At 40.5% G+C, this 26,033-nt stretch overlaps 1 protein-coding gene across 5 annotated transcripts in view; it reads right to left on the bottom strand.

The window, feature by feature from the left end:
- szt2 (SZT2 subunit of KICSTOR complex) overlaps positions 1–26,033 on the bottom strand; it is a 188,766-nt gene that overhangs the window by 99,347 nt on the left and 63,386 nt on the right. For all 5 annotated transcript variants that reach the window (XM_084355904.1, XM_084355903.1, XM_084355906.1 and 2 more), the window contains 10 exons: positions 25,054–25,192; positions 24,528–24,660; positions 20,705–20,825; positions 20,336–20,488; positions 19,327–19,429; positions 13,223–13,337; positions 11,544–11,631; positions 7,256–7,374; positions 5,003–5,167; positions 3,967–4,051 (listed from right to left, as the gene is read on the bottom strand). In XM_084355904.1, the coding sequence (XP_084212030.1) occupies positions 3,967–4,051; positions 5,003–5,167; positions 7,256–7,374; positions 11,544–11,631; positions 13,223–13,337; positions 19,327–19,429; positions 20,336–20,488; positions 20,705–20,825; positions 24,528–24,660; positions 25,054–25,192 (1,221 nt within the window). The remainder of the gene's footprint in view (positions 1–3,966; positions 4,052–5,002; positions 5,168–7,255; positions 7,375–11,543; positions 11,632–13,222; positions 13,338–19,326; positions 19,430–20,335; positions 20,489–20,704; positions 20,826–24,527; positions 24,661–25,053; positions 25,193–26,033) is intronic.

Raw genomic sequence — 26,033 nt, 5'->3', positions numbered from 1 at the left:
GGACTTATCACCAGCATGTGGGTGAGTCGATAATGACTGAATTTTGTTTTAGAGTGAACTATTCCTTTAAGAGCCATTTGTTAAAGGGTCATTGCATGACAACTCACCAAGGATTGCTTAAGGTCCCATGAATTGGGTATAGAAGTGAAATTATATAGCATTGCAAGGTCACATACAACATTAGTATACATGTATATAAATATAACAAATATTAGTAATTGTAAATGAGCATTTCTACTCATTAAACCCAGCATTCACAACCATAATTGGTTACTCCATAGGGAGTTTTTGTAGAACAGTTATTTACAAGCTAATTTCAGCAGCAGCACTCCCCTTTAACTGACTTCAAATGCCAGTAGATGAGGTGAGCCTATTGATTTATTAATTCTCAATGAAATAGCATTGATCACTTCTAACTGTAAGGGAAATATATGCAGAGGGGAAGTCAAACAACATATAGCTGAACATCATTTGATCTTGATTTGTATGAAAGCATGCAATTAGACAAGGTGCTCTTAACACAAAGTAAACCAATGTCCAGGCATGTATAAAATTACAAACTGTCCAGCTCTCATTCATGAGTGAGTGACCACATTGTAACACTGGTAACCTAGGGCAGCAGCCAGTAGTGGTCCTGCCAGTCACATAAAATCTCTCTGCAGAGGTAAACAGCAGTTGTATGTGTTTTTCTGCAGCTGTTAAGAAGCCACATATTATGAACAAGACACTTAAACCAAGTTATTTTTGGTAACTAAGCAAATTAGGCCAGCAATCTAAAAGCAAAACACAGTGGGTGGAACAAGAAGGCAAAATATCAAGTGATAGAGAAATGTGTGAAATGTATGTTGAGATACAATGAAAGGAGAAAGAGATGGCCACCTCAAGAAAAGAATTGCGGATGCTCAAAGAATTGTGATGTGGTGGAACCATCATTGCAATGACTAGGACCAGTGTGGCATCAATCACTGACGTACTGGTCAACACTGGACTGATGGATGGGCATGTCGTGTGATGGGAAGGTGGACTTCAGGGCACGTGGATGTAAGACGTTGTATGCCAAGTTGGCAAAAAGCGCCTGAACTCTAGCTCTGTTCAGATGAAGACCACCTGCAACCAACTGAAATGATGCCCATGTTTTCAGTAGAGTTTGAAATTGTCAAAACATTTCAGCACCCTGGGGTCGCATGCAGTTGAGAGCAAGGTGTTCAGGCTGAGCAACCTAACGAAGCACCCCACTCCGCGGCTGAGAGTGGGCGTTGGGCTGGAGATGTACACGCAACTATGGGACTGTTTGGGGACTTTAAGAGAGGTCCCGATCAGGTGAAGTCATGACAGCATTACCCTCATCAGACAGGGCAGCATACCGGTTCAAGAAACCCAGGGGTGGTAGGGCAGACCTGACCGGACCTCTCTTTTTGCAGCGGGCCACCACCTCTGCTCATTATAACTAGTGGTTGGGAATTGAGCAGGAGGAAGGACGAGGAGAGGCGAGCTGGGCAATCTGTTTTGACTGTCCGAAGGCAACATCCATAAAGCTGGACAGCAGCGAATCAGAGAACTATCACATTTCTTCCTTGAGGTAAGTGATATTCCTGTTTGCTTTTTTGAGCAGTACACAGTCCACAGGGCATAGTTGAAATGTATTTTGTTCAAATTAGCCATAAACAGGATGAGCTTAATCAATATGTTTATATATATGTAAATTCAAGTCTATTCCTTTCTATCCGACTCTGTGATAAGACAAACCATTCACATTGATTAACAGATCTTGATAAAATCTGCGTTACGTTGCGAGAGCCTGGACACGGATACCTTTCATTAAATCTTTTGTCATATTGTGAGATGAGCCCAGGCAAGCCCTATGAAGTCACATCTTAGCTATCATAGGAACCAAAAGTTACACCAGAATCTCAGCCACTCTTCCTCTTGATCTTCTCATCATTACAATAGTAATCTAAGTAACACTGAAGTCATTCAGCCCATGTTGTCCGATCCCACAGAAAGACTCACGTTGCTGAAAAAGTTCATGCTGGCTCTGATAGAAAGGTCAGAACATGCAGTGCATCAAAGCTTGCACCTAATAGGGCTGTGTAGCTGCAGACTGGTTGGAGTGCCCATGCTGACCCCTGTCCACCACCAAAAGCTGCTACATTGGGCACATGAGCATCAGAACTGGACCACGGCGCAATGGAAGAATGGTCTGATGACTCATGGTTTCTTTTACATCATGTGGATGGCTGGGTGCGTGTGCATTGCTTACCCGGGGAAGAGACGACAGCAGGGTGCAATATGTGAAGAAGGCAAGCTGGCGGAGGCAGTGTGACGCATAAGGCAACATTCTGCTCGTAAACCTTGGGTCCTGCCATTCATGTGGATGTTACTTTGACACGTACCACATACCTAAACATTATCGCAGACCAAGTACACCCATTAAGGGAATTGGTAGTGCCTGATGGCAGTGGCCTCTTTCAGCAGGATAATGCACTTTGCCATCCTGTAAATGGTTCAGGAATGGTTTGAGGAACACAACAACGATTTCAAGGTGTTGACTTGGCCTCCAAATTCTACAGATCTCAATCCAATCGAGCATCTGTGGCATATCTATTTTTATATTGCTGTCCCTCCCATTTTCCCCACATAAAAAATAGAAATTCCATTTCCTGCTGAAAATCCAAGTGTTAATGCTGAAATGCTCATTGCTGGTACTGCAGAAATTGCCAAACACCGATGGTGAGAGAGAGCGTAGGGATTTCAGCAAAGAGCCACAGGGTGGATTCATACTGAAGACGGAAAAAGAAAAGAAAAGAAAATAGAAGAACATGCATCGGCATTCACACTAATAACATTGTTGGCCCCACCTTTGCCTTTTACGTGAGCCATATCCAAATGCATTTGCAAAATTGTCACAGTTCGCAAAATACAATAGAAATGCAAGTAAGAACCTGGGACCAATTAAAGTTAAGGTTATAAGAAGCCCCAGTTTGCAAGTTGCTGGGGACAGAAAAAAAGCAGCAAACACTCACAACCATCTCACATTCAGACAAATCAAACAAACCATAGGTGTGATTGGCAAAGGACAAAAAAGCAGGAAAATATACAGCGCATCTACCATGACGCGGCGAAAGACAATATTGGCTTTGCCTACCTGAATCATCGTGTTCACCGTCTTGTCAACTGAAGCAGTTCACATGAGTAGATTGTTGCACAGGGTTTACTTTTTCTTTCTGTCTTGCTTACTTCGCGTCATGGTGTCACGTACATCACATTACTGCATGAAAATATCTAATAATCTCATCCAAACCATTAGCAAAACCCAAATTTTAAATACAATTATTTTCTCCGTTGTCTTGTCAGGCCAGGCCATTCTGATCATGCTATGACATTTTCTCGTTGTGCAGTTGGCTCTAGAGGCAGTATTTTCTAACCGTGTCGGGGGAGTTATTCTTATGCATTTAAGAATAATGTCACTCGCCAGGTCATGTAAGGGGTAGACTACAGAATTTATTATACTTGTCAAAACGAAAATAGGAACTCCACTATGTCTCTCTTTACATTTATTTTGTCCAGTTGTCGGCTTTAGCTAAGAAAGAAATAGTTCGCCCCACACGTCCAAAAATCTCAGAACACATCAGATAACCTTCCGCAATGATTGCAGGCTCTTTGGTGGAGCTCTGCTTTGAATGAAGTTCCATCGTGACAAATGAATGGACTACTTGCGGAGAGACATGAAGACATGAATCAGAGGCACAAAAAACGTTGACAGCGGTGAGCGGTCATTATGACCTGTGCCTTGCGCGCCCACCCCCCCAAAATAAAAAAAAAACGGATTTGCATGATTTACGAGAGCCTCATTTTCAGGTCGGAAAAGCCGGATTTCCGGAATCACACCCCTGACAAACACACACACGTGAAAGAACAGAGGCCTGGTGGCACTGAAGTCATGCTGGTCCTGGAGAATGTGATTACCTTTGCCTCCTGTGCCCTGGCCTCCAGGTTTGTTGTAGAGGTAGATATCGCCATCAGCCAAGTCACTGCTCAAATGAAAGTAGTGCTGCAGACAGAACAGGAGAGAGAATCAGTCCCTGGATGCTGAAACCACATAGGTAAGCATTCATTCAATAAGACGCAAGGAGGCATTTTTGATTTGCAAGCAGCAATAACTTACTACAAAATTGACTCTGTATTGAAAAAGACTGTTAAACTTGAGTCTGTTTACCACAGACACAAAGTGCACAGAGAGATCTGGAGAGCGAGAGCCGCCAATTCCAATCAAACTGTCTAAACCGGGCTGTGCTGATAAAACATAAAGCAAGAGTCCATCACTACACTGCCTTTTCATCCCCTAATATGCCATGAGGAACAATTTTAGTCTAGTACTTAGCTAAAATAGAGAAAGCTTGTGAACTGGAAGTCCCCACCATTTTGTTAACAATGTACTATGAAAACGGAGGCTAAAGAAACTCTGATGGAACTGTAAAACAAGTTAATGGGGGAAGAAATGTGCTAGCGGCTGGGAACCGTCTAGGAACTGGCTGTAGCTCGGCTGGCAGCCGAAAGGCAGTCAGATGAAAGGGGAAAATCAAGGCCGCTGCAACTGTAGAGCTGGAATATTTTCAACACACCCACAAAGTGGTTTAGGTCCTCCTTCGGGTGTGTTGAAAATGTTCCAGCTAAACTTTATGAGACAGGACAGGCCAGGCCTAGCTGGTTAGCATGCCAACTTCAGTAGACATCTCTGCAACACAGTACTTGGACGTCTATGACTTGAGGTCAGAACTGTTGTTTCTTCACACTCTGTTGATAATGGTTTTTTTTACATAAAATTCTGTAAATCACCAACTTATTATGCACCTCAAAGAAAAGTTTGATATTCAGGATTTTAGTTATTTTCTTTCCAAAAATGTATGAAAAATGTTAACAATGTTGACATTAACATGCCACATACACATTATACTCAACACATTATGTTCTATGTCCTGACAAAAGTCAGTATGGATTGTACCTTGAAGTGGTGTGCTGTGTTGCTGTCTGTGTACTTTGGTACATGCAGGAAGATGAGGAGGTTCTGTCTGAGGTAGTGAGCCACAGCTGGCAGCCAGGGAAGACAATACTGAGGGAGGCTGAAGTTCATCACCTCAGTGGCAGGGGATCCTGATGGCTGGATGAACTGAACGCACAACATTTGGGGAAGGTTTTTATCCAAAGCAATTTTTAAATACACACACACACACACACACACACACACACACACACACACACTGTATATATATATATATACATACATACACACACACACACACACACACACACACACACATATATATATATATATATATATACAGTACAGACCAAAAGTTTGGATACACCTTCTCATTCAATGAGCTTCCTTTCTTTTCATGACTATTGACATTGTAGATTCACACTGAAGGCATCAAAACTATGAATTAACACATGTGGAAATATGTACTTAACAAAAAAGTGTAAAACAACTGAAAATACGCCTTATATTCTAGTTTCTTCAAAGTAGCCACCTTTTGCTCTGATTACTGCTTTGCACACACTCTGCATTCTCTTGATGAGCTTCAAGAGGTAGTCACCTGAAATGGTTTTCACTTCACAGGTGTGCCCTGTCAGGTTTAATAAGTGGGATTTCTTGCCTTATAAATGGGGTTGGGACCATCAGTTGTGTTGTGCAGAAGTCAGGTGGATACACAGCTGATAGTCCTACTGAATAGACTGTTAGAATTTGTATTATGGCAAGAAAAAAGCAGCCAAGTAAAGAAAAACGAGTGGCCATCATTACTTTAGGAAATGAAGGTCAGTCAGTCCGAAAAATTGGGAAAACTTTGAAAGTGTCCCCAAGTGCAGTCGCAAAAACCATCAAGCACTACAAAGAAACTGGCTCACATGAGGACCGCCCCAGGAAAGGAAGACCAAGAGTCACCTCTGCTGCGGAGGATAAGTTCATCCGAGTCACCAGCCTCAGAAATCGCAGGTTAACAGCAGCTCAGATTAGAGACCAGGTCAATGCCACACAGAGTTCTAGCAGCAGACACATCTCTAGAACAACTGTTAAGAGGAGACTGTGTGAATCAGGCCTTCATGGTAGAATAGCTGCTAGGAAACCACTGCTAAGGACAGGCAACAAGCAGAAGAGACTTGTTTGGGCTAAAGAACACAAGGAATGGACATTAGACCAGTGGAAATCTGTGCTTTGGTCTGATGAGTCCAAATTTGAGATCTTTGGTTCCAACCACCGTGTCTTTGTGCGACGCAGAAAAGGTGAACGGATGGACTCTACATGCCTGGTTCCCACCGTGAGGCATGGAGGAGGAGGTGTGATGGTGTGGGGGTGCTTTGCTGGTGATACTGTTGGGGATTTATTCAAAATTGAAGGCATACTGAACCAGCATGGCTACCACAGCATCTTGCAGCGGCATGCTATTCCATCCGGTTTGCGTTTAGTTGGACCATCATTTATTTTTCAACAGGACAATGACCCCAAACACACCTCCAGGCTGTGTAAGGGCTATTTGACCAAGAAGGAGAGTGATGGGGCGCTGCGCCAGATGACCTGGCCTCCACAGTCACCGACCTGAACCCAATCGAGATGGTTTGGGGTGAGCTGGACCGCAGAGTGAAGGCAAAAGGGCCAACAAGTGCTAAGCATTTCTGGGAACTCCTTCAAGACTGTTGGAAGACCATTTCAGGTGACTACCTCTTGAAGCTCATCAAGAGAATGCCAAGAGTGTGCGAAGCAGTAATCAAAGCAAAAGGTGGCTACTTTGAAGAACCTAGAATATAAGACATATTTTCAGTTGTTTCACACTTTTTTGTTAAGTATATAATTCCACATGTGTTAATTCATAGTTTTGATGCCTTCAGTGTGAATCTACAATTTTCATAGTCATGAAAATAAAGAAAACTCTTTGAATGAGAAGGTGTGTCCAAACTTTTGGTCTGTACTGTATATAGATACACATATATATATATATATACATACGCATACATATATTTACATTTATATATACATATACACATACATATATATACATACACACATACATATAAGCACACATATATACACACACACACACATATATACACACACATGGGTATACATGCATACATATATTCATATATACCGGTACATATATACATATATACATATACACATATACATACATATATACATATACACATATACATACATATATATATATACAAATTCCAATCGACAAAAAGGACAACTTACCTCTACATCAGCTGGCGTCAGCTTGCAGTTCCTGACGAGCATGACAGTAATGATGTCCAAGGTGGTCTCATCCAAGCGTTTCCGCAGCACCTTGACCAGCTCATCTGTGATCTCTGGACCTAACAAAAGTGAAAACCATCTCTGTATCACCTTTTTGCTGCAAATACATAAATGTTCCAGCTAGTACATCACAAATGTGATTGAATTTTAGTGATTAACATTCAAATTAAGTGCTTGTTGGATTGTTTAACAGCATCTGAAAAACCCTTCCACAAACAGACAATCTAACAGTCACAGTCATGCTCAGTCATGCTCACTTTATGAATTGACTAACCACAAAGCATTTGCCTTTCACATTTTTTTTAATACATTTACAAAAAACAGAGTTTGCACCATTGTTATGGAGATTAGAGCTTAGATCAGGCCCAAAAAATCAAGCCAGACCCTACCCGAGCCTGTGCACGTTGTGTCCGAGCCCGGCCCGGCCCGACACATTAACTGCAATTTTGAGCCCGAGCCTGATTTAAACCCGACAATTTTTTAATACGTGGTGTAACTCAGAGCTATTCAATGTAGCGCCACTAGGTGGCGCCTCCTTTTGTTTGGGTAATGTAACCTGTATTATGAAGAGCAGGTATACTTCCGCTCCCCGTGAGAAAGGATACATCTAGTGCCGTAGAGACCTGGCATGGTTTGGTCAGTATTATGAATAAAACTGCCGTGCTGCCTGCCGTCTCTTGAGTAACCAGAGCTACCCGCACTAAAGTGGACCATCACCTTCCCCTTCACCAGCCCACGTTACAGTGGGCTGTTATAACTGATGCTCTCAACTACAACTCCGAGGTGTTTGAACTACAGGAATCTGTTTAGAATTATCTTAATGAATAATGCAACAAGGACGAAGCATGTACACTGCGTTGTTTGTTTATTCAGAACGGGATGGATCGCAAATGAATAAAGTAATGATTAAAAAAAAACAAAAAAAACAGAAATGCTTGATCAAGGGCCCAGCCCGGCCCGGCCAAGGATAGTGGCAGGAAATATCGACCCGACCCGGCCCGCGTCCAGGCTCGGGAATCTAAACTCTAATGGAGATAGCTCAGTCGTGATCACATGATCTAAATATGACAAGTAAGCTATGTCCACTTCAACCGAGCAAACCTCATCCACTGGTAAAGAAACATGAAAGACATGAGATGTGGTTGACAGCTCATGAAAAAAGCTAGCAAATGGACTTGTGGAAACAGGTAACTTTCCTGAGCTGGCGTTTCCAAGTGGTATTATTGACTCGAAGACAACTAGGTCACTTCCATTTTCCTCTAAATAGTAACTACCAACAACACAGGACAAAATGTGAGTTTATTCATCCATACACTGTAATGGAGACGTAAAAGAAGAAAGAGATGGTACCAGGCTGTCAGCTTGCCTGATTCACCTGTCAGCCTTCATTTTACCTTGAGATTTCATGCCTAGTGGTAGACAAATGCATTGTGATGGTGAGGTTTATAAGGAATCAATGTTATTGTTTATGCTGTCATTATTCTAAAGCCATTGGAGTGTGCAATCAAAATTGACTTCATTATGGTGTGATCAAACCAGAAACTGCCAGTTTCATCTTACATTTTTTTCCCCCGAGGCTAAGAGTGAACTTTCAGGCTCAATTACAAAAAACTCCCCTTATATGTTGTATATGCTTACCACTGTGTTGTATATGGTTAGGAAGTATTTGGTAATTGTTTACATATATGATTTATTAATGTTTCAGAGGGCTAAAATACTCTGCATTCCTTTAACCTCAATACATTTTCAGCTTACAAAAAAAGACCACAGTGCTTCACTACACAAAAACACACACACACACATACAGTTCAAGGAGGGTTTCCATACAGCTATCCTGGATGTTGCAGAAAAAGACAGTGAGTTCAAAGTACAGTTATTGGTGGGAGCAGACAAGAATTGTAATCATGCTTCTCAGAAAGTGCTGATGTAATCCCAGCCTGTCTAAGACAGGTAGATATCCCCAGTACAACAGTGCCATCAAGGCATCTACAGGAGGAACAGCAGCCTGCTCAAGCAAGTCCGCATATCAGGGGTACTCAACCTCTTTCTACCGAAGACCCACATATGACCGTTATAAGGTTGAGGTCTGGAACAATGGCAGCAAAGTACAGCAACACAAATAAAGGCAATATATTCTCGATAATGTTACAAAATCCACACATTCAACAGCTCATCATAAAACTTTACTAAAACTACACCCATTCAGTACCATAGCATAGGGCTGGACTTCTTGGAGACATGGATGGAACATCTGGCCTATAACCAGTGGGCAAAAAAGTTGTGACTGCCACATAGAGTTACTGACCCAGCTGTTGATTGGTCAAACAGCTGCTGTAAGAGGTTAACTGAGGTTAAGTGCAGGACTGCCAGTGAATGAATGTTAACCTTGAGTATGACATCTTCCTTCAACGACAGTGGGGATATCGGTGTAGGTGATTGACAGTGCCAATGTGTTTTCATGGTCATTGTGCGACACTGAGCTCTCGTCTCTTATTCCTCAGGTCTGGCTTTGCACACAATTACATATTGTACATTTAATGAGGTAAAAGAATGCATATATTGTCCCTGTACTGTTTTCCATTGAGCTTTTATCAAAAAGGATTAGCAATCACAAGCTGTTTGCTTTATGTTTTACAAAGCCAAGGCATGGCGGCTGCGTTTTGCTGAGCTGCCACTGCCACTGCTCACTTGCATGTTTGTGTTCACATAGGCAGCGTTGTCTGTTTATATGGAATTTGCCTTTGCTAATTATCAATAACTTATGATGATGTAATTTTTCTTTTCCCCCGTTGAAAAAGTGAGAAAGTGGGAGGGGGAAAGAGAGGAAGGGAGAAAAAGAAAAAGGGAGTGCACAGGAAAAAACCTGCCCTTCACCTGTTGGGTGTATTCTATTCATGTCTGTGAAATATTCTTCAGAAACAGACATTAAAACTGGTATGATGTTGATATGACTGTCTCCAGGTTGTTTTCAGGTCTGTTTATGCCGAGACTCCGAATCTCTAGATGAAGCAACGCAACACAATGGTAGGATTTGTTGCTATGCAGATGACACTTAACTCTATATAGCTGATAATCTTGACCATCTGAGCACTCACAGTCTTGAACAATAAATCTCTGACAATAGAATCTCACAGTCCGATTCTGTTTTGATACTGAAGGTTTTTTGTTTTTTTAAATTCAAAAATCGATTCCTGATTCACAATCGATTCTCAATTGGATGAATACAAAAGGGGGCACTATTTTCAGTCAGCTGAAATACAATATGAAACATGACAAAAAATTAAGATAACTGATCGGCAGCCTTATCATTTTAAAAAAGTTAACAGCATTATTTAATAAATGAATTAATTTAAAAGGCATACATGCCAGTATGTGAATGAAAAAATTAGGTGGTGTTCTTCCCCGTGTCCATCAGGATCGCCGCTCCGCTCAATTAACGTCAGTCTCTGTCTGACATCGTAAAAAATATACATAAACATGTGGCTTACTTCACGTTAGTCTCACACAGGTAAATTATTCATTAAATAAAAGAAATACTTGCAACCACTGCCTTTTTTGAAGATGAACTACAAAATAACTCTAGCTTTTGCACACTGTAAATTGTCCAGGTGCTGCACACCTTCGCAGTTCTGTTCCCCTTTATTTGTTCCGTCAACATCCTATTATTAATTCACATTTAGAAAATTGATTTTTGGCATTTGTGAATCGATTCTGGATCGTTAAAAATAAGAATGTAGACTCTTATGTGAATACGTTTTTTTTTTTTTTTTACCCACCCCTTCTCCAATGTATGAATCCCTAATTTATTATTGATTATTAACATACAATATGGGTGTTACGTTGTATATATGGCCTTATGTACAACTAGAGCCGAATTTGAGGCCTTTTCTTTCTCCTTGAATACCTTAGCTTAACAACTACAATGTACTGCTCTTAAGTCTCCTGCAAAAAAGTCTATAGATCAATTGAGTTTGTACAAAATGCTGCTGGTGCTAAAGTTTGAAGAAAAAATAAAATGGCTCATATAACTGTTCTAAAGTGACTTCATGTTAGTCTTGGGATAGATGTTGACCTGATCCAGTGACTCTCTAAAGCTCACACAGAGACCAGAGGTGAATCTACCTTCCACAAGAAACCAACTGAAGTTTGTAAATATCTTGTTTTTTTTAATTAAGATAATTTAACAAAATTAAAACCTTGCCAGTCCTTGATATTTTCCAACTCTTACCTGCATTTCCTATTCCATGCACCAGCAGCAGGATGTGCTTGTCTACTTGTCCAACTGGCCGAGAGCTATCAAGAGAAGACCTCGAGCCCTGAGGAAAAAGACAACAAAGATGTCGACAATTTAGAGCCAGCACTCAACAACTAATCTGACTACACATCAAATACAGATTGCTTATGAGTACATGGACTGGCTTTTAATAGTTTTTATTTACCAAGTTGCACTGTATTTTCATCTCTGCGTGAAGCATTTGTGATAGGACTGGGCACCAAATGTGGTCATATATTCTAGGCAATATATACCAAAATCCTTCCCCTGCCCTACTCTTGCTTATCCTCCAATGAACTGTTCTATTTAGTTGGAGATAAGAAGAGCAGGTAAACATTGTGTCTGTATCCATTTCAATAATCTCAGCAACATCTGTTTTTCCTCTTTGCAGACATCAAGTCAGGAAAATTCAGTTCTACAGATTGCACTTGATGCTAGCATTTACAAACTAACCCAGTTCAACCTTCTCCACAGGCATTCAAAAACAGCCATCACCCCCTGCTAGAATGCAGTGAATGAGTGGATGCAGGGAACAATGCCAAGGTTTCTGGCCTTATCGCCTACAAACTGGAGCTGGCAGGTCACAATTTAATATCCAATTCCATTTGTTAGACAACCTGCAGAGATGCACAGCGCTTAGATAGTATTTACTGTCAAACTTGAACTTTCCACTCATCCTCTGACCTGGGTTACAGACAACTTCTGGAAGGTACTACAATGTATTTAAAAAAACACTTAAAATCAGTCTAAGCAAATACAGTCCTCATGAGAATGCGATTTTATATCATCTGAGTCAAGGTAGAGGTAGAGGAAACTCATTCGTGAATTTGCTGGAAAAGTTTTATTTATGCATGTTGTCTTGCCATTGAATATTGCTTAGACCTTGTTTCTTTGCTTAAATTTATCTTTTTTTCCTGGTGCAAACACACAGTTGTACGCCTGATTGGCTCTGTTTGGTCACAGAGAAAAACAATTCCAAATGGGGAACACTGCTCCATGTGGGCGTCTCTCCTTTGATGTTGGATTGACTGCAGCGGACCGAAAACAGGAATATACGAAGAAACTTAATTCTTTCATAATCATTTTTGATGGTTTAATCGAAAGGCTCTTTGTGCCTGTCGTGGATTGCACAGAGACAGACACAGACTCAATGACCTCTGACCTTAAGACAGAAGGATATCAAGAAAGACATGGAACAGACCCCAGAAGACATGCCTCGTCCACGGACTTTGCATACTCGTCCTTATGTCCTAAACCTACTGCAAAACTGAATTCTCTTGTTATACCTTGAATTTTTAGATCTCTGCTTCATGATCTGCCTGTAACTGATACAGATGTTAGCATTATGGCTGTAAGATTCCTCTGTTACCTTTACACTGAGTACCAAGTAGCTCCTACTTTTGAACTACTACTTTACTTTCTTTTCACATGCTATTGTATGGTGCAGCCCTGAACATTCGGCATTCTTTACCTTATTTGTTCAGTTTTGGTTGTCCTTCTAAATATGTGTATGTCTATTTCTGCGTAGCAGACCTATAGCATTGTAAACTGGAGTCAAATTCCTTGTAAGTATACACATACTTTGCCAATCCTGATTCGGACGTTTGTGTGTAGCCATGAGAACCATCACTTACCATAAGGTCATCAGAAAACAAAGGCTCTTGACTCCTGGCAAGCCCAGTGGAGCGAATCATCTGTAGATTTCCATCCACGTCAGAGTATTTCCCTGTTAGCGACGTTTCACAGAGTCTGCAAGGATTAACATAATGAACAGGTATGTGAGTTGATGTCTTTGTTACTCAACTGATAATTTCATGTAACAAATGTCATCCACTGACATTTCTATTTGTCTCCTGTTATCTTTCTTGTCCTTCCCCAAATGTTTTCTATCTATTCCACCTGAAAACCACTCTCACTAATGTACTCAAGTGTTAGACAGTCAGTGCATGACGGAAGTAATTTACAGCACTTAGTAAACACCAAACACTGATGATAACTTATAATATAAAGACAACGTGACACTTTTAAATACAATGTACAATGTTTGCACAAGGTAAATGGTCAAATGATGACATAGAACAATTTTATATGGGCTCTCATTGCTTCTGTGTACTGGCTTGAGACTAGATGACTGCTTCTATAAATTACCAGAGGGGTAATTCATGAAGAAGCAGGGTTCATTGAGAAAAGCTTGGCTTGAATGTGCCAATAAACCAATGTTAAGCTATTTCATAGAGGCAACTTTACACAATGAAATCTAAACTGACATTTATAGACAAAGCTGCAGTGTTCACAGCCACACAGCAACAATTATTAAACATATAATAGGAAGAATGAAAGATTACAGCAAAAATGAACAAAACAACAATAAACAAAGCCTAAAAAACATTCAACAGGATGGTGTGGATCAGCAGGGATCCCAGACCCTGAAACAAGTTGAAATCTACTCAGCACAGTGAATCAGCTATATTACGTCTACATTTACATGTATTCATTTAGCAGACACTTTTTGTACAAAGTGACACACAAATGTGGCACAATCCAAGCCTCAGTAGATCAAGAGGTCCGTTCAACTCTTTGAGAATAAGTGCCACAATACTTCCATGCTCAATGTGACACAACAGACACAAGGATGCAGCTGTATGAAGTGACAGTGATTAAATCTTTTATGCTATTATAAAGTAATACTGCTAATTTTTTTGTTTTTGTACAAGTGAAAGAAAAGCCTCCATATAGTGAAGACAACTTCACTGTACCCTTGTATTTTTAAAGGGAAAATATGTGTTTCATTTCTTTATACCTAAATTATATATACATGACTTTCTGAAGCAAATTACAAAACTGCAACTTTGATGACCAGGCTACAGCCATTTAAAAATCATGCTTCTAAAATTCAAGAAATGAAAAACACACACACTATTTAAATACATAAAAAGGGACAAACAGCCAATCTGAAGGTATATAAACAGTATTTACCATATACAGTAAAGGCAAATGTGTCACTACTTATTAGCTATAATGTAATGTTGCATGATATTATTTTTTCTGCTGAAACCCATAATCGATTACCTCCTCCTCCTGGTCGATACCAATAAGATGGACAAGTTTTCTGCTTCAACGTATCATTATGAAGTAAATGTTGATTGCACAATGAAACGGATATAGAATAACGAAACAATCAGCGCTTACATTGGTTCCCTATAAACCTTGCAATCACGATATAGTTTTATCTGCCAATGTGCATGTGGTCATCCGGGAAAAGGAAGGTTAACTGCTGATCCATATCTGTTATAAACTAAATGATAGAAGAAACTCACACTTTGTTCTGTGTTTTTACTTGTGACATAAATGGAAACGATCAACAGCTGTCTGTTCCTTAAAAAGAAGTTCATAACCTGTAGTTTATGCACACCTGAGGGTAAGAAAGAATAAGATGTAGTGAGCAAAGATGGATTATTTAATATTCCATAGCTTGGAGATTTTTTGTGTTAAAACATGAATCTGGTTAAGCAAAAAGACTGGCTGGCTGGCTGACTTCAAAAGTAGCCCAATTCCACGGGAAAAACGCTGACTTGCAACCGTGCTCACTGTGTCTATTTATGGTTCCAAAGGGAGGGGCTCACATGCACATACAGCCAGACCTGCTATCCAAAACAATAAACAGAGAAGCTTGATAACAACACACAGAGAAAAAGAGTGATGTCACTCTGCTCAGGACGTCTTTACTACACTAATCTTCACATAGCAAATAGCTGTTTCCTGACATTTAGGGGGGAGTCATGCTATGCGGGGTCAAGGTGAAGTCTGGCGAGTGACTCTGCTGTCCTGACATTGGTCGGGAGTTCGTTCCACCACTGAGGCACCAGAGCAGAGAAGAGTCGTGACTTCGTTCCACCACTGAGGCACCAGAGCAGAGAAGAGTCGTGACTTCGCTGAGCGATCTTTGTTTGCTCTTAGCGATGGCGGTACCAGCTGGCCAGCGGATGTAGTAGAGCGAAGTGCTCGCGCTGGGGCGTGTGGTCTGATCAGTGTTTGGAGGTAGATGGGTGCATTTCCGTTGACGGCCTTGAAGGCCAGTACCATCGTCTTGAATCGGATGTGGGCCGCAACAGGATGCCAGTAGAGGTCATGGAGGAGGGGGGTCACATGGGAGAATCTGGGTAGATTGAAAATGTGGCGCGCTGCAGCGTTCTGTATATGTTGCAACGGTTTAGTCGCGGAGGCTGAGAGTCCAGCCAAGAGCGAGTTGCAGTAGTCCAGGCGGGAGATGACCAGCGATTGGACCAGGAGTTGTGTTGCGTCTTTTGTGAGGAAAGACCGGATCCTGCGGATGTTGTAGAGGGCAAATCTGCAGGATCGAGCCACAGCGGTGATGTTGGGTGTGCAGGATAATCCGTTGAGGATTACTCCCAGGTTCCTCGCAGTCGATGAAGGCACTATTGTGACGTCCTCGACAGTGACAGACAGGTCCATGTGAGGGCAGTCTTTCCCCGGGATGAAGAGGAGTTTAGTTTTACTAAGGCTGAGCTTGAGGTGATGCGCAGTTGTCCAAGCGGAGATGTCTGCCAGACATTCTGAGATGCGTGTTGCAACATGGGGATTGGAGGACGGGGGAAAAGAGAGGAACAGTTGGGTGTCATCAGCATAACAGTGATATGAGAATCCATGTGGTGTGATTGCAGAGAATAGAGATCTAGTGTATAGTGAAGACAGAAGTGGCCCTAGTACTCAGCCTTGAGGGACACCAGTTTCCAGAAAGCAGGGTTTGGACAAGGAGCCATTCCTTATGACCTGAAAGGTGCGATTTGTAAGGTATGATGTGAACCAGGTTAGAGCAGAGTCAGCGATGCCAAGTTCAGCCAGAGTGGAGAGGAGGATTTGGTGGTTGACTGTCTCAAACGCAGAGGATAAGTCAAGGAGAATGAGGACTGATGAGTGAGACGAGGCTCTGGCGGCACGGAGCAACTCAGTCACTGTGAGGAGGGCCGTCTCAGTGGAGTGAGCAGTCCTGAAGCCTGACTGATTGGGGTCAAGGAGGTTGTTTTGTAGAAGGTAGGAGGACAGTTGGTTGTAGACGGCACATTCCAGGGTTTTAGAGAGGAATGAAAGAAGAGATACAGGTCTGTAGTTGCGGATGTCAGCCGAGTCAAGGGTGGGTTTCTTTAGGAGTGGCTTTACTGTAGCTGTCTTGAAAGGAGCTGGAATACCGCCTGAAGTGAGGGAGGACTTGATCAGGGTGGTGAGGAAAGGCAAAATGTCGTGTGAGATGTTTTGGAGAAGAGAGACACTACTACTACGACGACGACGACAACAGCTTTTACTACTACTTCCCCTAATATCCCTTTTACTACTACTGGGCTACTACTGCAAGTACTACTACTACTACTACTACTACTACTACTACTACTACTACTACTACGACAGCTTTTACTACAACTTCCCCCAATATCCCTTTTACTACTACTGCAAGTACTACTACTACTACTACTACAACAACTATGACAGCTTTTACTACAACTTCCCCCAATATCCCTTTTATTACTACTGGGCTACTACTGCAAGTATTACTACTACTACTACTACTACTATGACAGGTTTTACTACAACTTCCCCCAATATCCCTTTTACTACTACTGGGCTACTACTGCAAGTACTACTACTACAACAACTACTACAACAACTATGACAGCTTTTACTACTACTTCCACCAAAACTACTTCTACTGCAACTAGGCTATTACTTCTCATTTCAATTCAAATTTGCTTTATTGGCATGAATGTTACGAGAACTATTTTGCCAAAGCATCAAGAATCAATGAAACAAAACAAATACAACTCACAGAATCAAATATATACAAATAAAATAAAAATAAAATGATAAAAAAAGGCAGTTGCAAGTTGTTATATATAATGAAAAATATATATACAGTTCATATTAAATGATATGATATATATTAGATGATGATAATAATAATAATAATAATACATAAAATAAAGAAATGAAAAACAACAACAACTCTCTATCTCTTGTCAGGATCTCAATCACAACACATTATAACAGCATCCATATGTTATAAACAGTTGGCCGATACATGTTTCGATTAACAAGAAGAAACCAGGGGAACCACATAAAAAAAAAACACACAGATCTCAATGTTATGTGTACCATCCCGCTTCTTTTGGTTCTGCAAAGCCGGCAGGCTGTATGAAATGACACACTGGAGCAGCTTGGTTGAGTGAGAGCAGACAAAGGCGGAATCTCTGTGTGAAAAGGGCTACTGTCTTTCTTTCTCTCTCTCTCTCTCATTGAATAGGGCCCTATGATTTCCGCGATCACGGAATCGCGGACGGAATCACGGAATTGGCCAATTAAAATGGAATCTATTTTTTTACGCGGAATATCGCGGAATTTGACATAATTTCACTGAAATGTTGTTTTCGTGTGGAAGAGGAACGTATGTGTGGGGAAAACTGCACGGAAGGAAGCAAATCTGTGTGGCACAACAAGCCCCCTCCACAGACTGAGCCCCTACCCCTTCAAAACAATGTAAGCATGGCGAAGCGGCCGCCCACGGCTCTATCTAGCTAGCGAACACAACCAAACAGCTAGTAGCTGCTGTCAGCTTGTTGTGTGTAGCGGCAAGCTACGAACGGTCGGTACTTTCAAATTAAAAGCCCCCCGCTTAGAACCCAGTTCTAAAATCCAATGGGGTGCAATGTAAAGCTCTTATTTTTAAGACAAATTCGTTGTCACTGTTCACTGCCCAACTTCGTGCTTCACGTCACGTCACACGTTTACGCCTACCCCATTGGCGGCCAAGTGGCGGCTTTTGGAAAAGGAGGAATATTACGCCTCCCTTTTAGAAAGACAAGGCAGCAGGTTGCCGTCCTTACCTTGGAGCAAATGTGCCGCCTTTTCTATCTAAAAAGAGCTTCTGATAGGTGGGAAACTTGAAGAGAGAGTAGCTTACAAGGACTAACTAGTCTTACAGCTTAAATAACTTGTTTAAGTTACTTTTGACAAAGTTTAAAATGGTTGGTGGTTGTTTAATGGCAAGTCAACTAAAGTTTCATTACCTGCTGCTTGTTTTTGATGGACTTTAATGTACTGTATGGTACAGTATTTAGGAAATGTGTTGTTTGTCACCTCAATAAATTTAAGTTAATTTCTATTTAATTTGTGTACATTTTAGTCATTTACATTAAAACACGCTGATTTTGGTAGTAAAATAAAAGTAAAAGGTAAAAAGTGGGATTCCCAAAAATTAAAACGGAAAAAATGGAATTTGGGAAAAAATAAAACAGATTTTATAGGGCCCTAATTGAAGTCGTGAAATGATTTGTGAAGTGTGAGAACACAGAAGTGCTCCCTCCAATCTCACAGTTCAAATGTGACATGGAAGCTCCACCATCTGGCTCGGGGCAACAAGAAATGTCGTTTACTCAAAATGCCGTGTGTCACAGCAGTTCAATGTTCTTTCTACAATATAGCTGCCCTAAGGGCATCTGTAGGTGGGTTTTCTCTTTCAGCAGACTGATGGAAAAATCTTCCAAAAACTCAGTGCAACTCTTTGAAGATAAAATTTACAGGTGGGCTGTGTTGCAACATTCCTCTTACAGGCCTTGTACGTGAAGTAGGGTTTAGAGGAATTAATGAAAATGTGTACTCTCGAAGAGAAAGATTGAAATCCACGAATAAGTGAAAAAGCAAAGTATCAATAATAATGACAAAGTCTAACCTGAGGTAGAAGACCGACTTAGTGGTACGCTCCTGGTAGACAAACATGTTCTTCCTGTTGACCACACAGAAAGAGTTCAGCACAGAGCGCAGGGCCTGGATCGCTGAGAGAGGGAGACATAAAACATTCTGACATGTTAAGTATGTTTGCAAAATAAATCTATTAATCTTCACTATTTCAAAAGCACAAATTGACAAATAAATATAAAGAAAGGGTCTGTAGCTAAAAAGCACTTTGAAATAACTTCTGGCACATGATAAGAATATCATCACTATATTAACCACTATAAAAGTTCTGGAAACTAAACACATTTAAACATTAAGCTGCATAGTGCAACCACACTCCTAACTGCTGCATTCTAACCAGCCCTACTGCAGGTGCTGGAAGTCCAGGGATCAGTCATAAGCTCACCAAGAACAAAAGGCCACTCACAACCACAGTTTCTGGCTACTGCGTAGTTTCCAAATAAATTCACAGAATGGATATGTAAATGTAATGTCTTTGGAAGAATCGTGGAAAGGAAAATCTTATTTGGTACCAATTTGGGGGGAAAATAGAAGAGGGAGGAGGGAGCAAGCTGAATCTGGTTGCACAGTTAAATTTTTAAATTAATCTCCGTCAGTCTGTTTGTTTCCCTTTTTTTAACCTGCTTTGATCAAATGTACCACTGTATTGTAAGTAACTATTTCTGGATGTTTGTTTCTCTCCCTTTTCATCACTTTATTTTTAAAATATATTCATTTATTTAGTTTGATTATATTATTGTCAAAACAGAGCAAGAAATACATTAAATATTAGAAATCCTCTTTCTGTAAATTGGAAAAGAGAGAGGAACAGATTCCTCACAAAAACGTCAGAGCTCAGCTCCACCCACTTGAATTTTACAAGTTATCTTGTGTTGTTCAGTGAAGTATATACAGTGTTTGTAATAATTAGAACTCTGATTTCCAATAACTATCACCTTGCACACCTTGCACAGATCTGTTACAAGCTCAGGTCTACAACTCACCCCTGGCAACCCCCATGTTGGGTCCCATCTTGAGGCGTGGATGAATGTGGATGATTGTGCTCCAGACCACATCACAGGCAAAATGTCCAGGGACAAACTGCATGGTGGCTGCCAGGTAATCTCTGGCCTGGTAGCTCTCCTCTGTGTTGTAATCTGTATGGTTGGGTCAAGAAAAACAAGGATGAGGTTATGTAAATATGTACAGACACGACTGAAAGAGCTGAGTGTGACATCAGAGAAGAAGTTAAAGGGTCTGTTCAAATTACTTAAAGTTTCCTTTCACATCCACTATCTTATACTGGAGTGCACAGAAAAATGTCCAAACCTGAACAAACAAAACCAAACCGACTACATCTTCTTCTGACTTACCATCAGAGGTGTTGAGCCTCTGCCTGTAGAGAGACTCATTCTTCCAGATATCTTCTTCACTCTCAGCCACCAGCAGAGAATTACAAACATGGCTGTCATGTAGGTCCTGCAGCAGCATACGCTACACACACACACAAACACATACATATAGGAGACACTGAGCAGCAAGCAAAAGTATTATTTCAAAACCAGCTACACATACAGTATATAGGACTGTGTTGATGTTTGCTTGTTAGTTGCTACAAGTTATTTACACAAAACATGTTTGGCACAATAAGTTTGCATTATGTGAAAGCACTTCGATACCTGAAAATGTAAGCTCCAATTCTTTTACCCTTAGTTAGCTTTGATAGTTCATTGGAAAGGAAATTCCAATCTATCTTTAGAATAAGATTTTGCAAAGGTTTATGGGTAACAGACAAATGCTGAACAGAAAACTTGAAACAAAAAGGGACACAAGTCTTGACCGATGTTAATGCTCATTAATGTACAGTATTCCTCTGACATTTTACATTTTAAAATAGTTTTTTAAAATTTATTTAATATTTATTTGTATAGGGACAAGTAGAAGCATAACCTGCCACACACTTTAGCATTCATAGCCAAACGCTAATTTACAGTGCCTGTCCCTAGATGGGCCTTGAAAATACATAAAACTGAAAGTGTAATACAACACAATGAAACACCATAAAACACAAAGCACCAGATCATTCATGATTACATAACTGATCCCCCTTTAGATACTGTTTCAGTTTGTTGTTTAAAATGATCCCAGTCAGGATCCAATTTGAGTTCTGTAGGTAAGGAATTCCATGTTAAAAGGTATAGTTGGTAATCCTGTTCAGAAACACTTTTTGTTATACTGGGTGAAATGGTCTTCCCACCCTGAGAGTAGTCCATACATAATGTGTTCAGAAAAAGGAACGAAATAAATCAGACCTCTGTGGCAGCTGCAGGCCTGTAAAAACTCTGACCAATCCCTCCCTCTCGGTCCGAGTTGAAAGAACCAATCAGATGCCTTCATGTCTCGTCCTGCCTGCACCCCCCTCTGTCCCCCCCTCCTCCCTGCTCGCACTCATCACGTGTCACCGTTGCCGGATATATTCAGCACACTCCATATGGAGTTAGCAGGAGATCCACTCCAGGTCAGAAGGTGGCGGTAATGCACACCTAACAGTTGTTTGCCAACAGCCATAAAACAGCAGCAGCAGAAGAAGAAGAGTTAGCAGAGTTAGCAAGAGAGAACAATGGCAGAGGAAATGCAGCCAAAGGTAGCACTTCCAGAAGTGATGCAGAGGTTGCTGTCTTTCTGTTGGACAGGTAATTAGTTGTTTTGCTTCGGGGGGATTTGTTATTTTCATGAAATATGTAACGTTAGCCAACTTAGCTACTTTTGTAGCTTGTATTAGCCCAATGCTAACGGCTCTCCTCTGCCCTGCTGACGGACTGTCTGATGCGCGTTCAAGTTTGTGGGGCGGGGCTTTGGACGGAGCACTGACGGGAGGGGGAGAAGGGGGTGGAGCTTAGACGAGGTGCCACTTTCAAATCTTGCTAGCTCTCCAACATTACCAACTATACCTTTAATCACCTGAACAGAAAAAGCCATTTGTCCAAATTAGGATTTTTGTGAAAGCACCTTACAATTCCCATTGGATGCTCCATGTGTTACTGAGCCTGAAACTCTGAGTGGAATCACAAGGCCACTGAGCGCCGGAGGAGCCGGATTATGTAGGCATTTATAGATGAGTTTAAGATTAGCAAATTTGATAAAATGATCAAATCTTAACAAATTTAATTTGTTAATAACATGGCAATGATGTGATCTTATTGGCTTCCTGTCCAAAATTTTAATTGCTCGATTGTATATAATCATCATCAGAGGCTGAGTTATTGTAGGAGTTCCTTGACCAAGAGGTTACACAATAACTGAAATGCGAGAAGATCATAGAGTGCATGAAAGTATTTGCTGCATGAAAAGGTAGACAGTCTCTGCTAACTCTTAATATACTGTTGTGGTGAAAAGTTTACATGCACTTGTAAAGAACATGTATATCATGTCAGTCTTGAGTTCCAGTGATTTCTACAACTCTCATTTTTCTGTGATGGAATGAGTAGAACACAAACTACTTTGTCACAAAACAACCATTCATGGTTCAATCATGAATTGATTATAGGTCTTCTGAAAATGTGACCAAACCTCCTGGCTCAAAAATATACATACAGCAATTCTAATATTTGGTTAAATGTTTCATGGCCATTTTCACCTCAGTCAGGTGCTTTTGATAGCCATCCACAAGCTTCTCGTCGTCCTCTGGCTTATTTTTAACCATTCCTCTTGACAGAATCAGTGAAGTTCAACTAAATTTGTTGTCTTCCAGGCACGGACTTGTTTCTTCAGCACAGTCCACATGTTCTCGATGGGGTTCAAGTCAAAACTTTGGGAAGGCCATTCCAAACCTCTATTCTAGCCTGATTTAGTTCTAGGACAGATAGTAAAGAAATGGTCTTTACCACTTCTGATGTGTGTTTGGGATCATTGTCCTGTTGGAACAACCAGCTGCACCCAAGAGCCAATCTTCTGCTGATGATTTTAGGTTTTCCTGAAGAATTATTCCATGTACTTTCTTTAGAGCAGCAGATCCACTGGCAGCAAAACAGACCCACAGCATAATACTACCATCACCATGCTGGACAGCAGGTCTGGTGTTCTTGGAGTCAAGGCCTCACCTTCTCTCCTCCAAACATATTGCTGCTCATTGTGGCCAAACAACTCAGTTTTAGTTTCATGTGACCACAGAGTTTTCCTCCAGAAGGTTTTTTCTTTGTCCATGTGATCAGCAGCAAACTTCAGTTGAGCTTTAAGGTGCTGCATCTGGATCAAGAGCTTCTTTCTAACACGGCAGCTGCTCAGCTCATGTTGATGTAAAACACACCTGACTGTGGACACTGACACCTGTCATCCAGCAGCTTCTGATTCACTGCAGACTTGCTTTTTGGTGGTTTTTGGTTGACTCTTGACCATCCTGACCAGTTTTCTCTCAGCAGCAGGTGATAGTTTGTGTTTTCTTCCTGATGGTGTCAGTGACACAACTGTGCAGTGCACTTTGTACTTACAGTTGTTTGTACAGTTGATCTTGGGACCTGTAACTGCCTTGAAATGGCTCCAAGTGACTTTACTGACTTGTTCAAATTAATAATGCACTCTTTCAGATCAATGCTGAGCTCCTTAGACTTTCCCATTGTAGTGTTTGTGGCTGAGTCTAATGGCTGTATCAAACAAGCCCTATTAAAATGGGCCCAGAAAAGTCACCAGCTGTTATCAATCAGAATCACTCAGAAGAAGTTAAGAGGCCATGCTACACAGAACATTTGATTCACACAACTTTCTATAATCATCTAAACTGATTGTTCAAGTTGCTGTATGTAAATGTCTTTGGCAACCTTGCTCACCATTTAAACATGCTTCTCAAATTTTATTTATATTTCTTTATATATATATATTTATACTTTATCTCCGAAAACTGTTCAATATGTTGCCCATTAATCTCATGTTTTAAAACTCATTAGCACCTATTGAGGACCGAGGCAGGGAAGAAAAGCTTATTGACACAGTTTTCTTAACGAGAATAAGACAACAATTTTCAAACCATGCTGCTATGCACTGTAAATACATTTATAAATTGTCATTTGTATGTTTTTTCTATCACTGTGTTCCTTTTAATAGTTTCACAAGATATCAGTGTTACTTCAATTGTATGATATTCTAAAACAACACAAAAAAACACAATCTGTGATGTAGTTTGCTGAGTGCTGCAGCAGCTACCTGATTGACTATTCTGCAGATTTCACTGATCTTCCTGACCACTATCTGATGCAGTCGTAAGTATTCAGGCAGCTCCTGTTCTTCCTTCCTTTCCAACTCCTCAGCACTGACCTCTTGTCCTTCTGTGAAGCACCTGCAAAAATGTGACATATCATATGAAATGTCCAATTACCAGCCATGATCAAGCATCTGTGAATCCTTTCAACGAATTTTGACAGGGACGTAATTCATCTAATTTTATATTTATTAAGCTTCCTACTTAGACTCTCGAGAGCAACTGTCATCACCATTTTACAAATGTTGAAACTGTGATTTATGATGACATCTCCTAGTTTGTCATAGTAGATACATACAGGAGAACTTATCAGGACAGGTGATACAATTATTTTACTTCTCAGCCTGAACAACAAGCAAAAGTGTGCTACTCTGAAATCCTTGATAAATATGGACCATCAGCCAGGCTGATTATCAAACGTTAAATACATGTAAAAGGTGTTGTGAGAGGATTTCTTGAGGCTTGTCTGACCTGGAATGGGAGTAGACCTTCACTCTGTCCTGGTAAATCTTAACAATGAGCCAGAAGTCGGGCATCAGTGCAGACTGACACTCCTGTTCATCCAAGGTGGGGCTTTCACACTCAGAGTCACTGCTGCCGCCATCATAACCTTCAAACACAGAGTTAAAGCAACAAAACGGAAAACATCTTCATCATTATTATCCTCATTACATTATCATCATTTAAGTCACGTCTGTTAACCTTGGTAACAGCTCCTCAACTCTACAGCTTGATTTATCAATGTGACAAGACATTCAAACCATCTTTTTTTTTAAATTATCAATGCTATATGTCTTTTAAATGTATTTATTGTTATTATTATTTAAGTCTTTCATAATTGTTTGATCATCAAGCAGTGCAATCAGTGGTGTTCCACAAGGTTCACTATTAAAGCTGCACATTTGTGCATGAACAATATGCTAATCCGATCTAACTGAAAAATAAAATAGAACTTAAAATGAAATTTGGAGCGCTGATACTGAAGCACTCCATATTTATTTTTATGAGGATGATCCAATCTTGTATTCTACAGTCTAAGCTTTAGATCTATTAAGATTAACATCATATATTCTTTTTCACAAAGATATGAACTGCAAATTTGTCCCACCCTATAATGTCAGTTTTGCCTAACATCATATGAAATTAATCTTCGTATCTTCAGCTTTATCTGCAGCAGATCTAACAGTTTCATAACACAACTGCAACTTAACTTTGTTGGTTTGGTTCAAATTATTTTCTCCTCTTAAATCAAAGCTTGGTAAAGAAGAACAATATTTGGTCCCTTTGGCTTAGTTCATTTTATTAGAGCTTTATCTACCTGCCATGCACACAAGCTTTTTTTAAAAAAACCATGTATATATATACAGATACATAAATATACATTGTTGCTGAATATGTTAACCTTTAGTTTAGGACCTTGAGAATAGGATTACACACTGTATTTGATGACT

This window comes from Pagrus pagrus (genome assembly GCF_965226575.1).
Source record: "Pagrus pagrus genome assembly, chromosome: 6".
In the NCBI taxonomy this organism is placed as follows: Eukaryota; Metazoa; Chordata; class Actinopteri; order Spariformes; family Sparidae; genus Pagrus; species Pagrus pagrus.
Note: the sequence above shows the minus strand (reverse complement) of the source record. Positions and strands in the feature narration are given on the sequence as shown.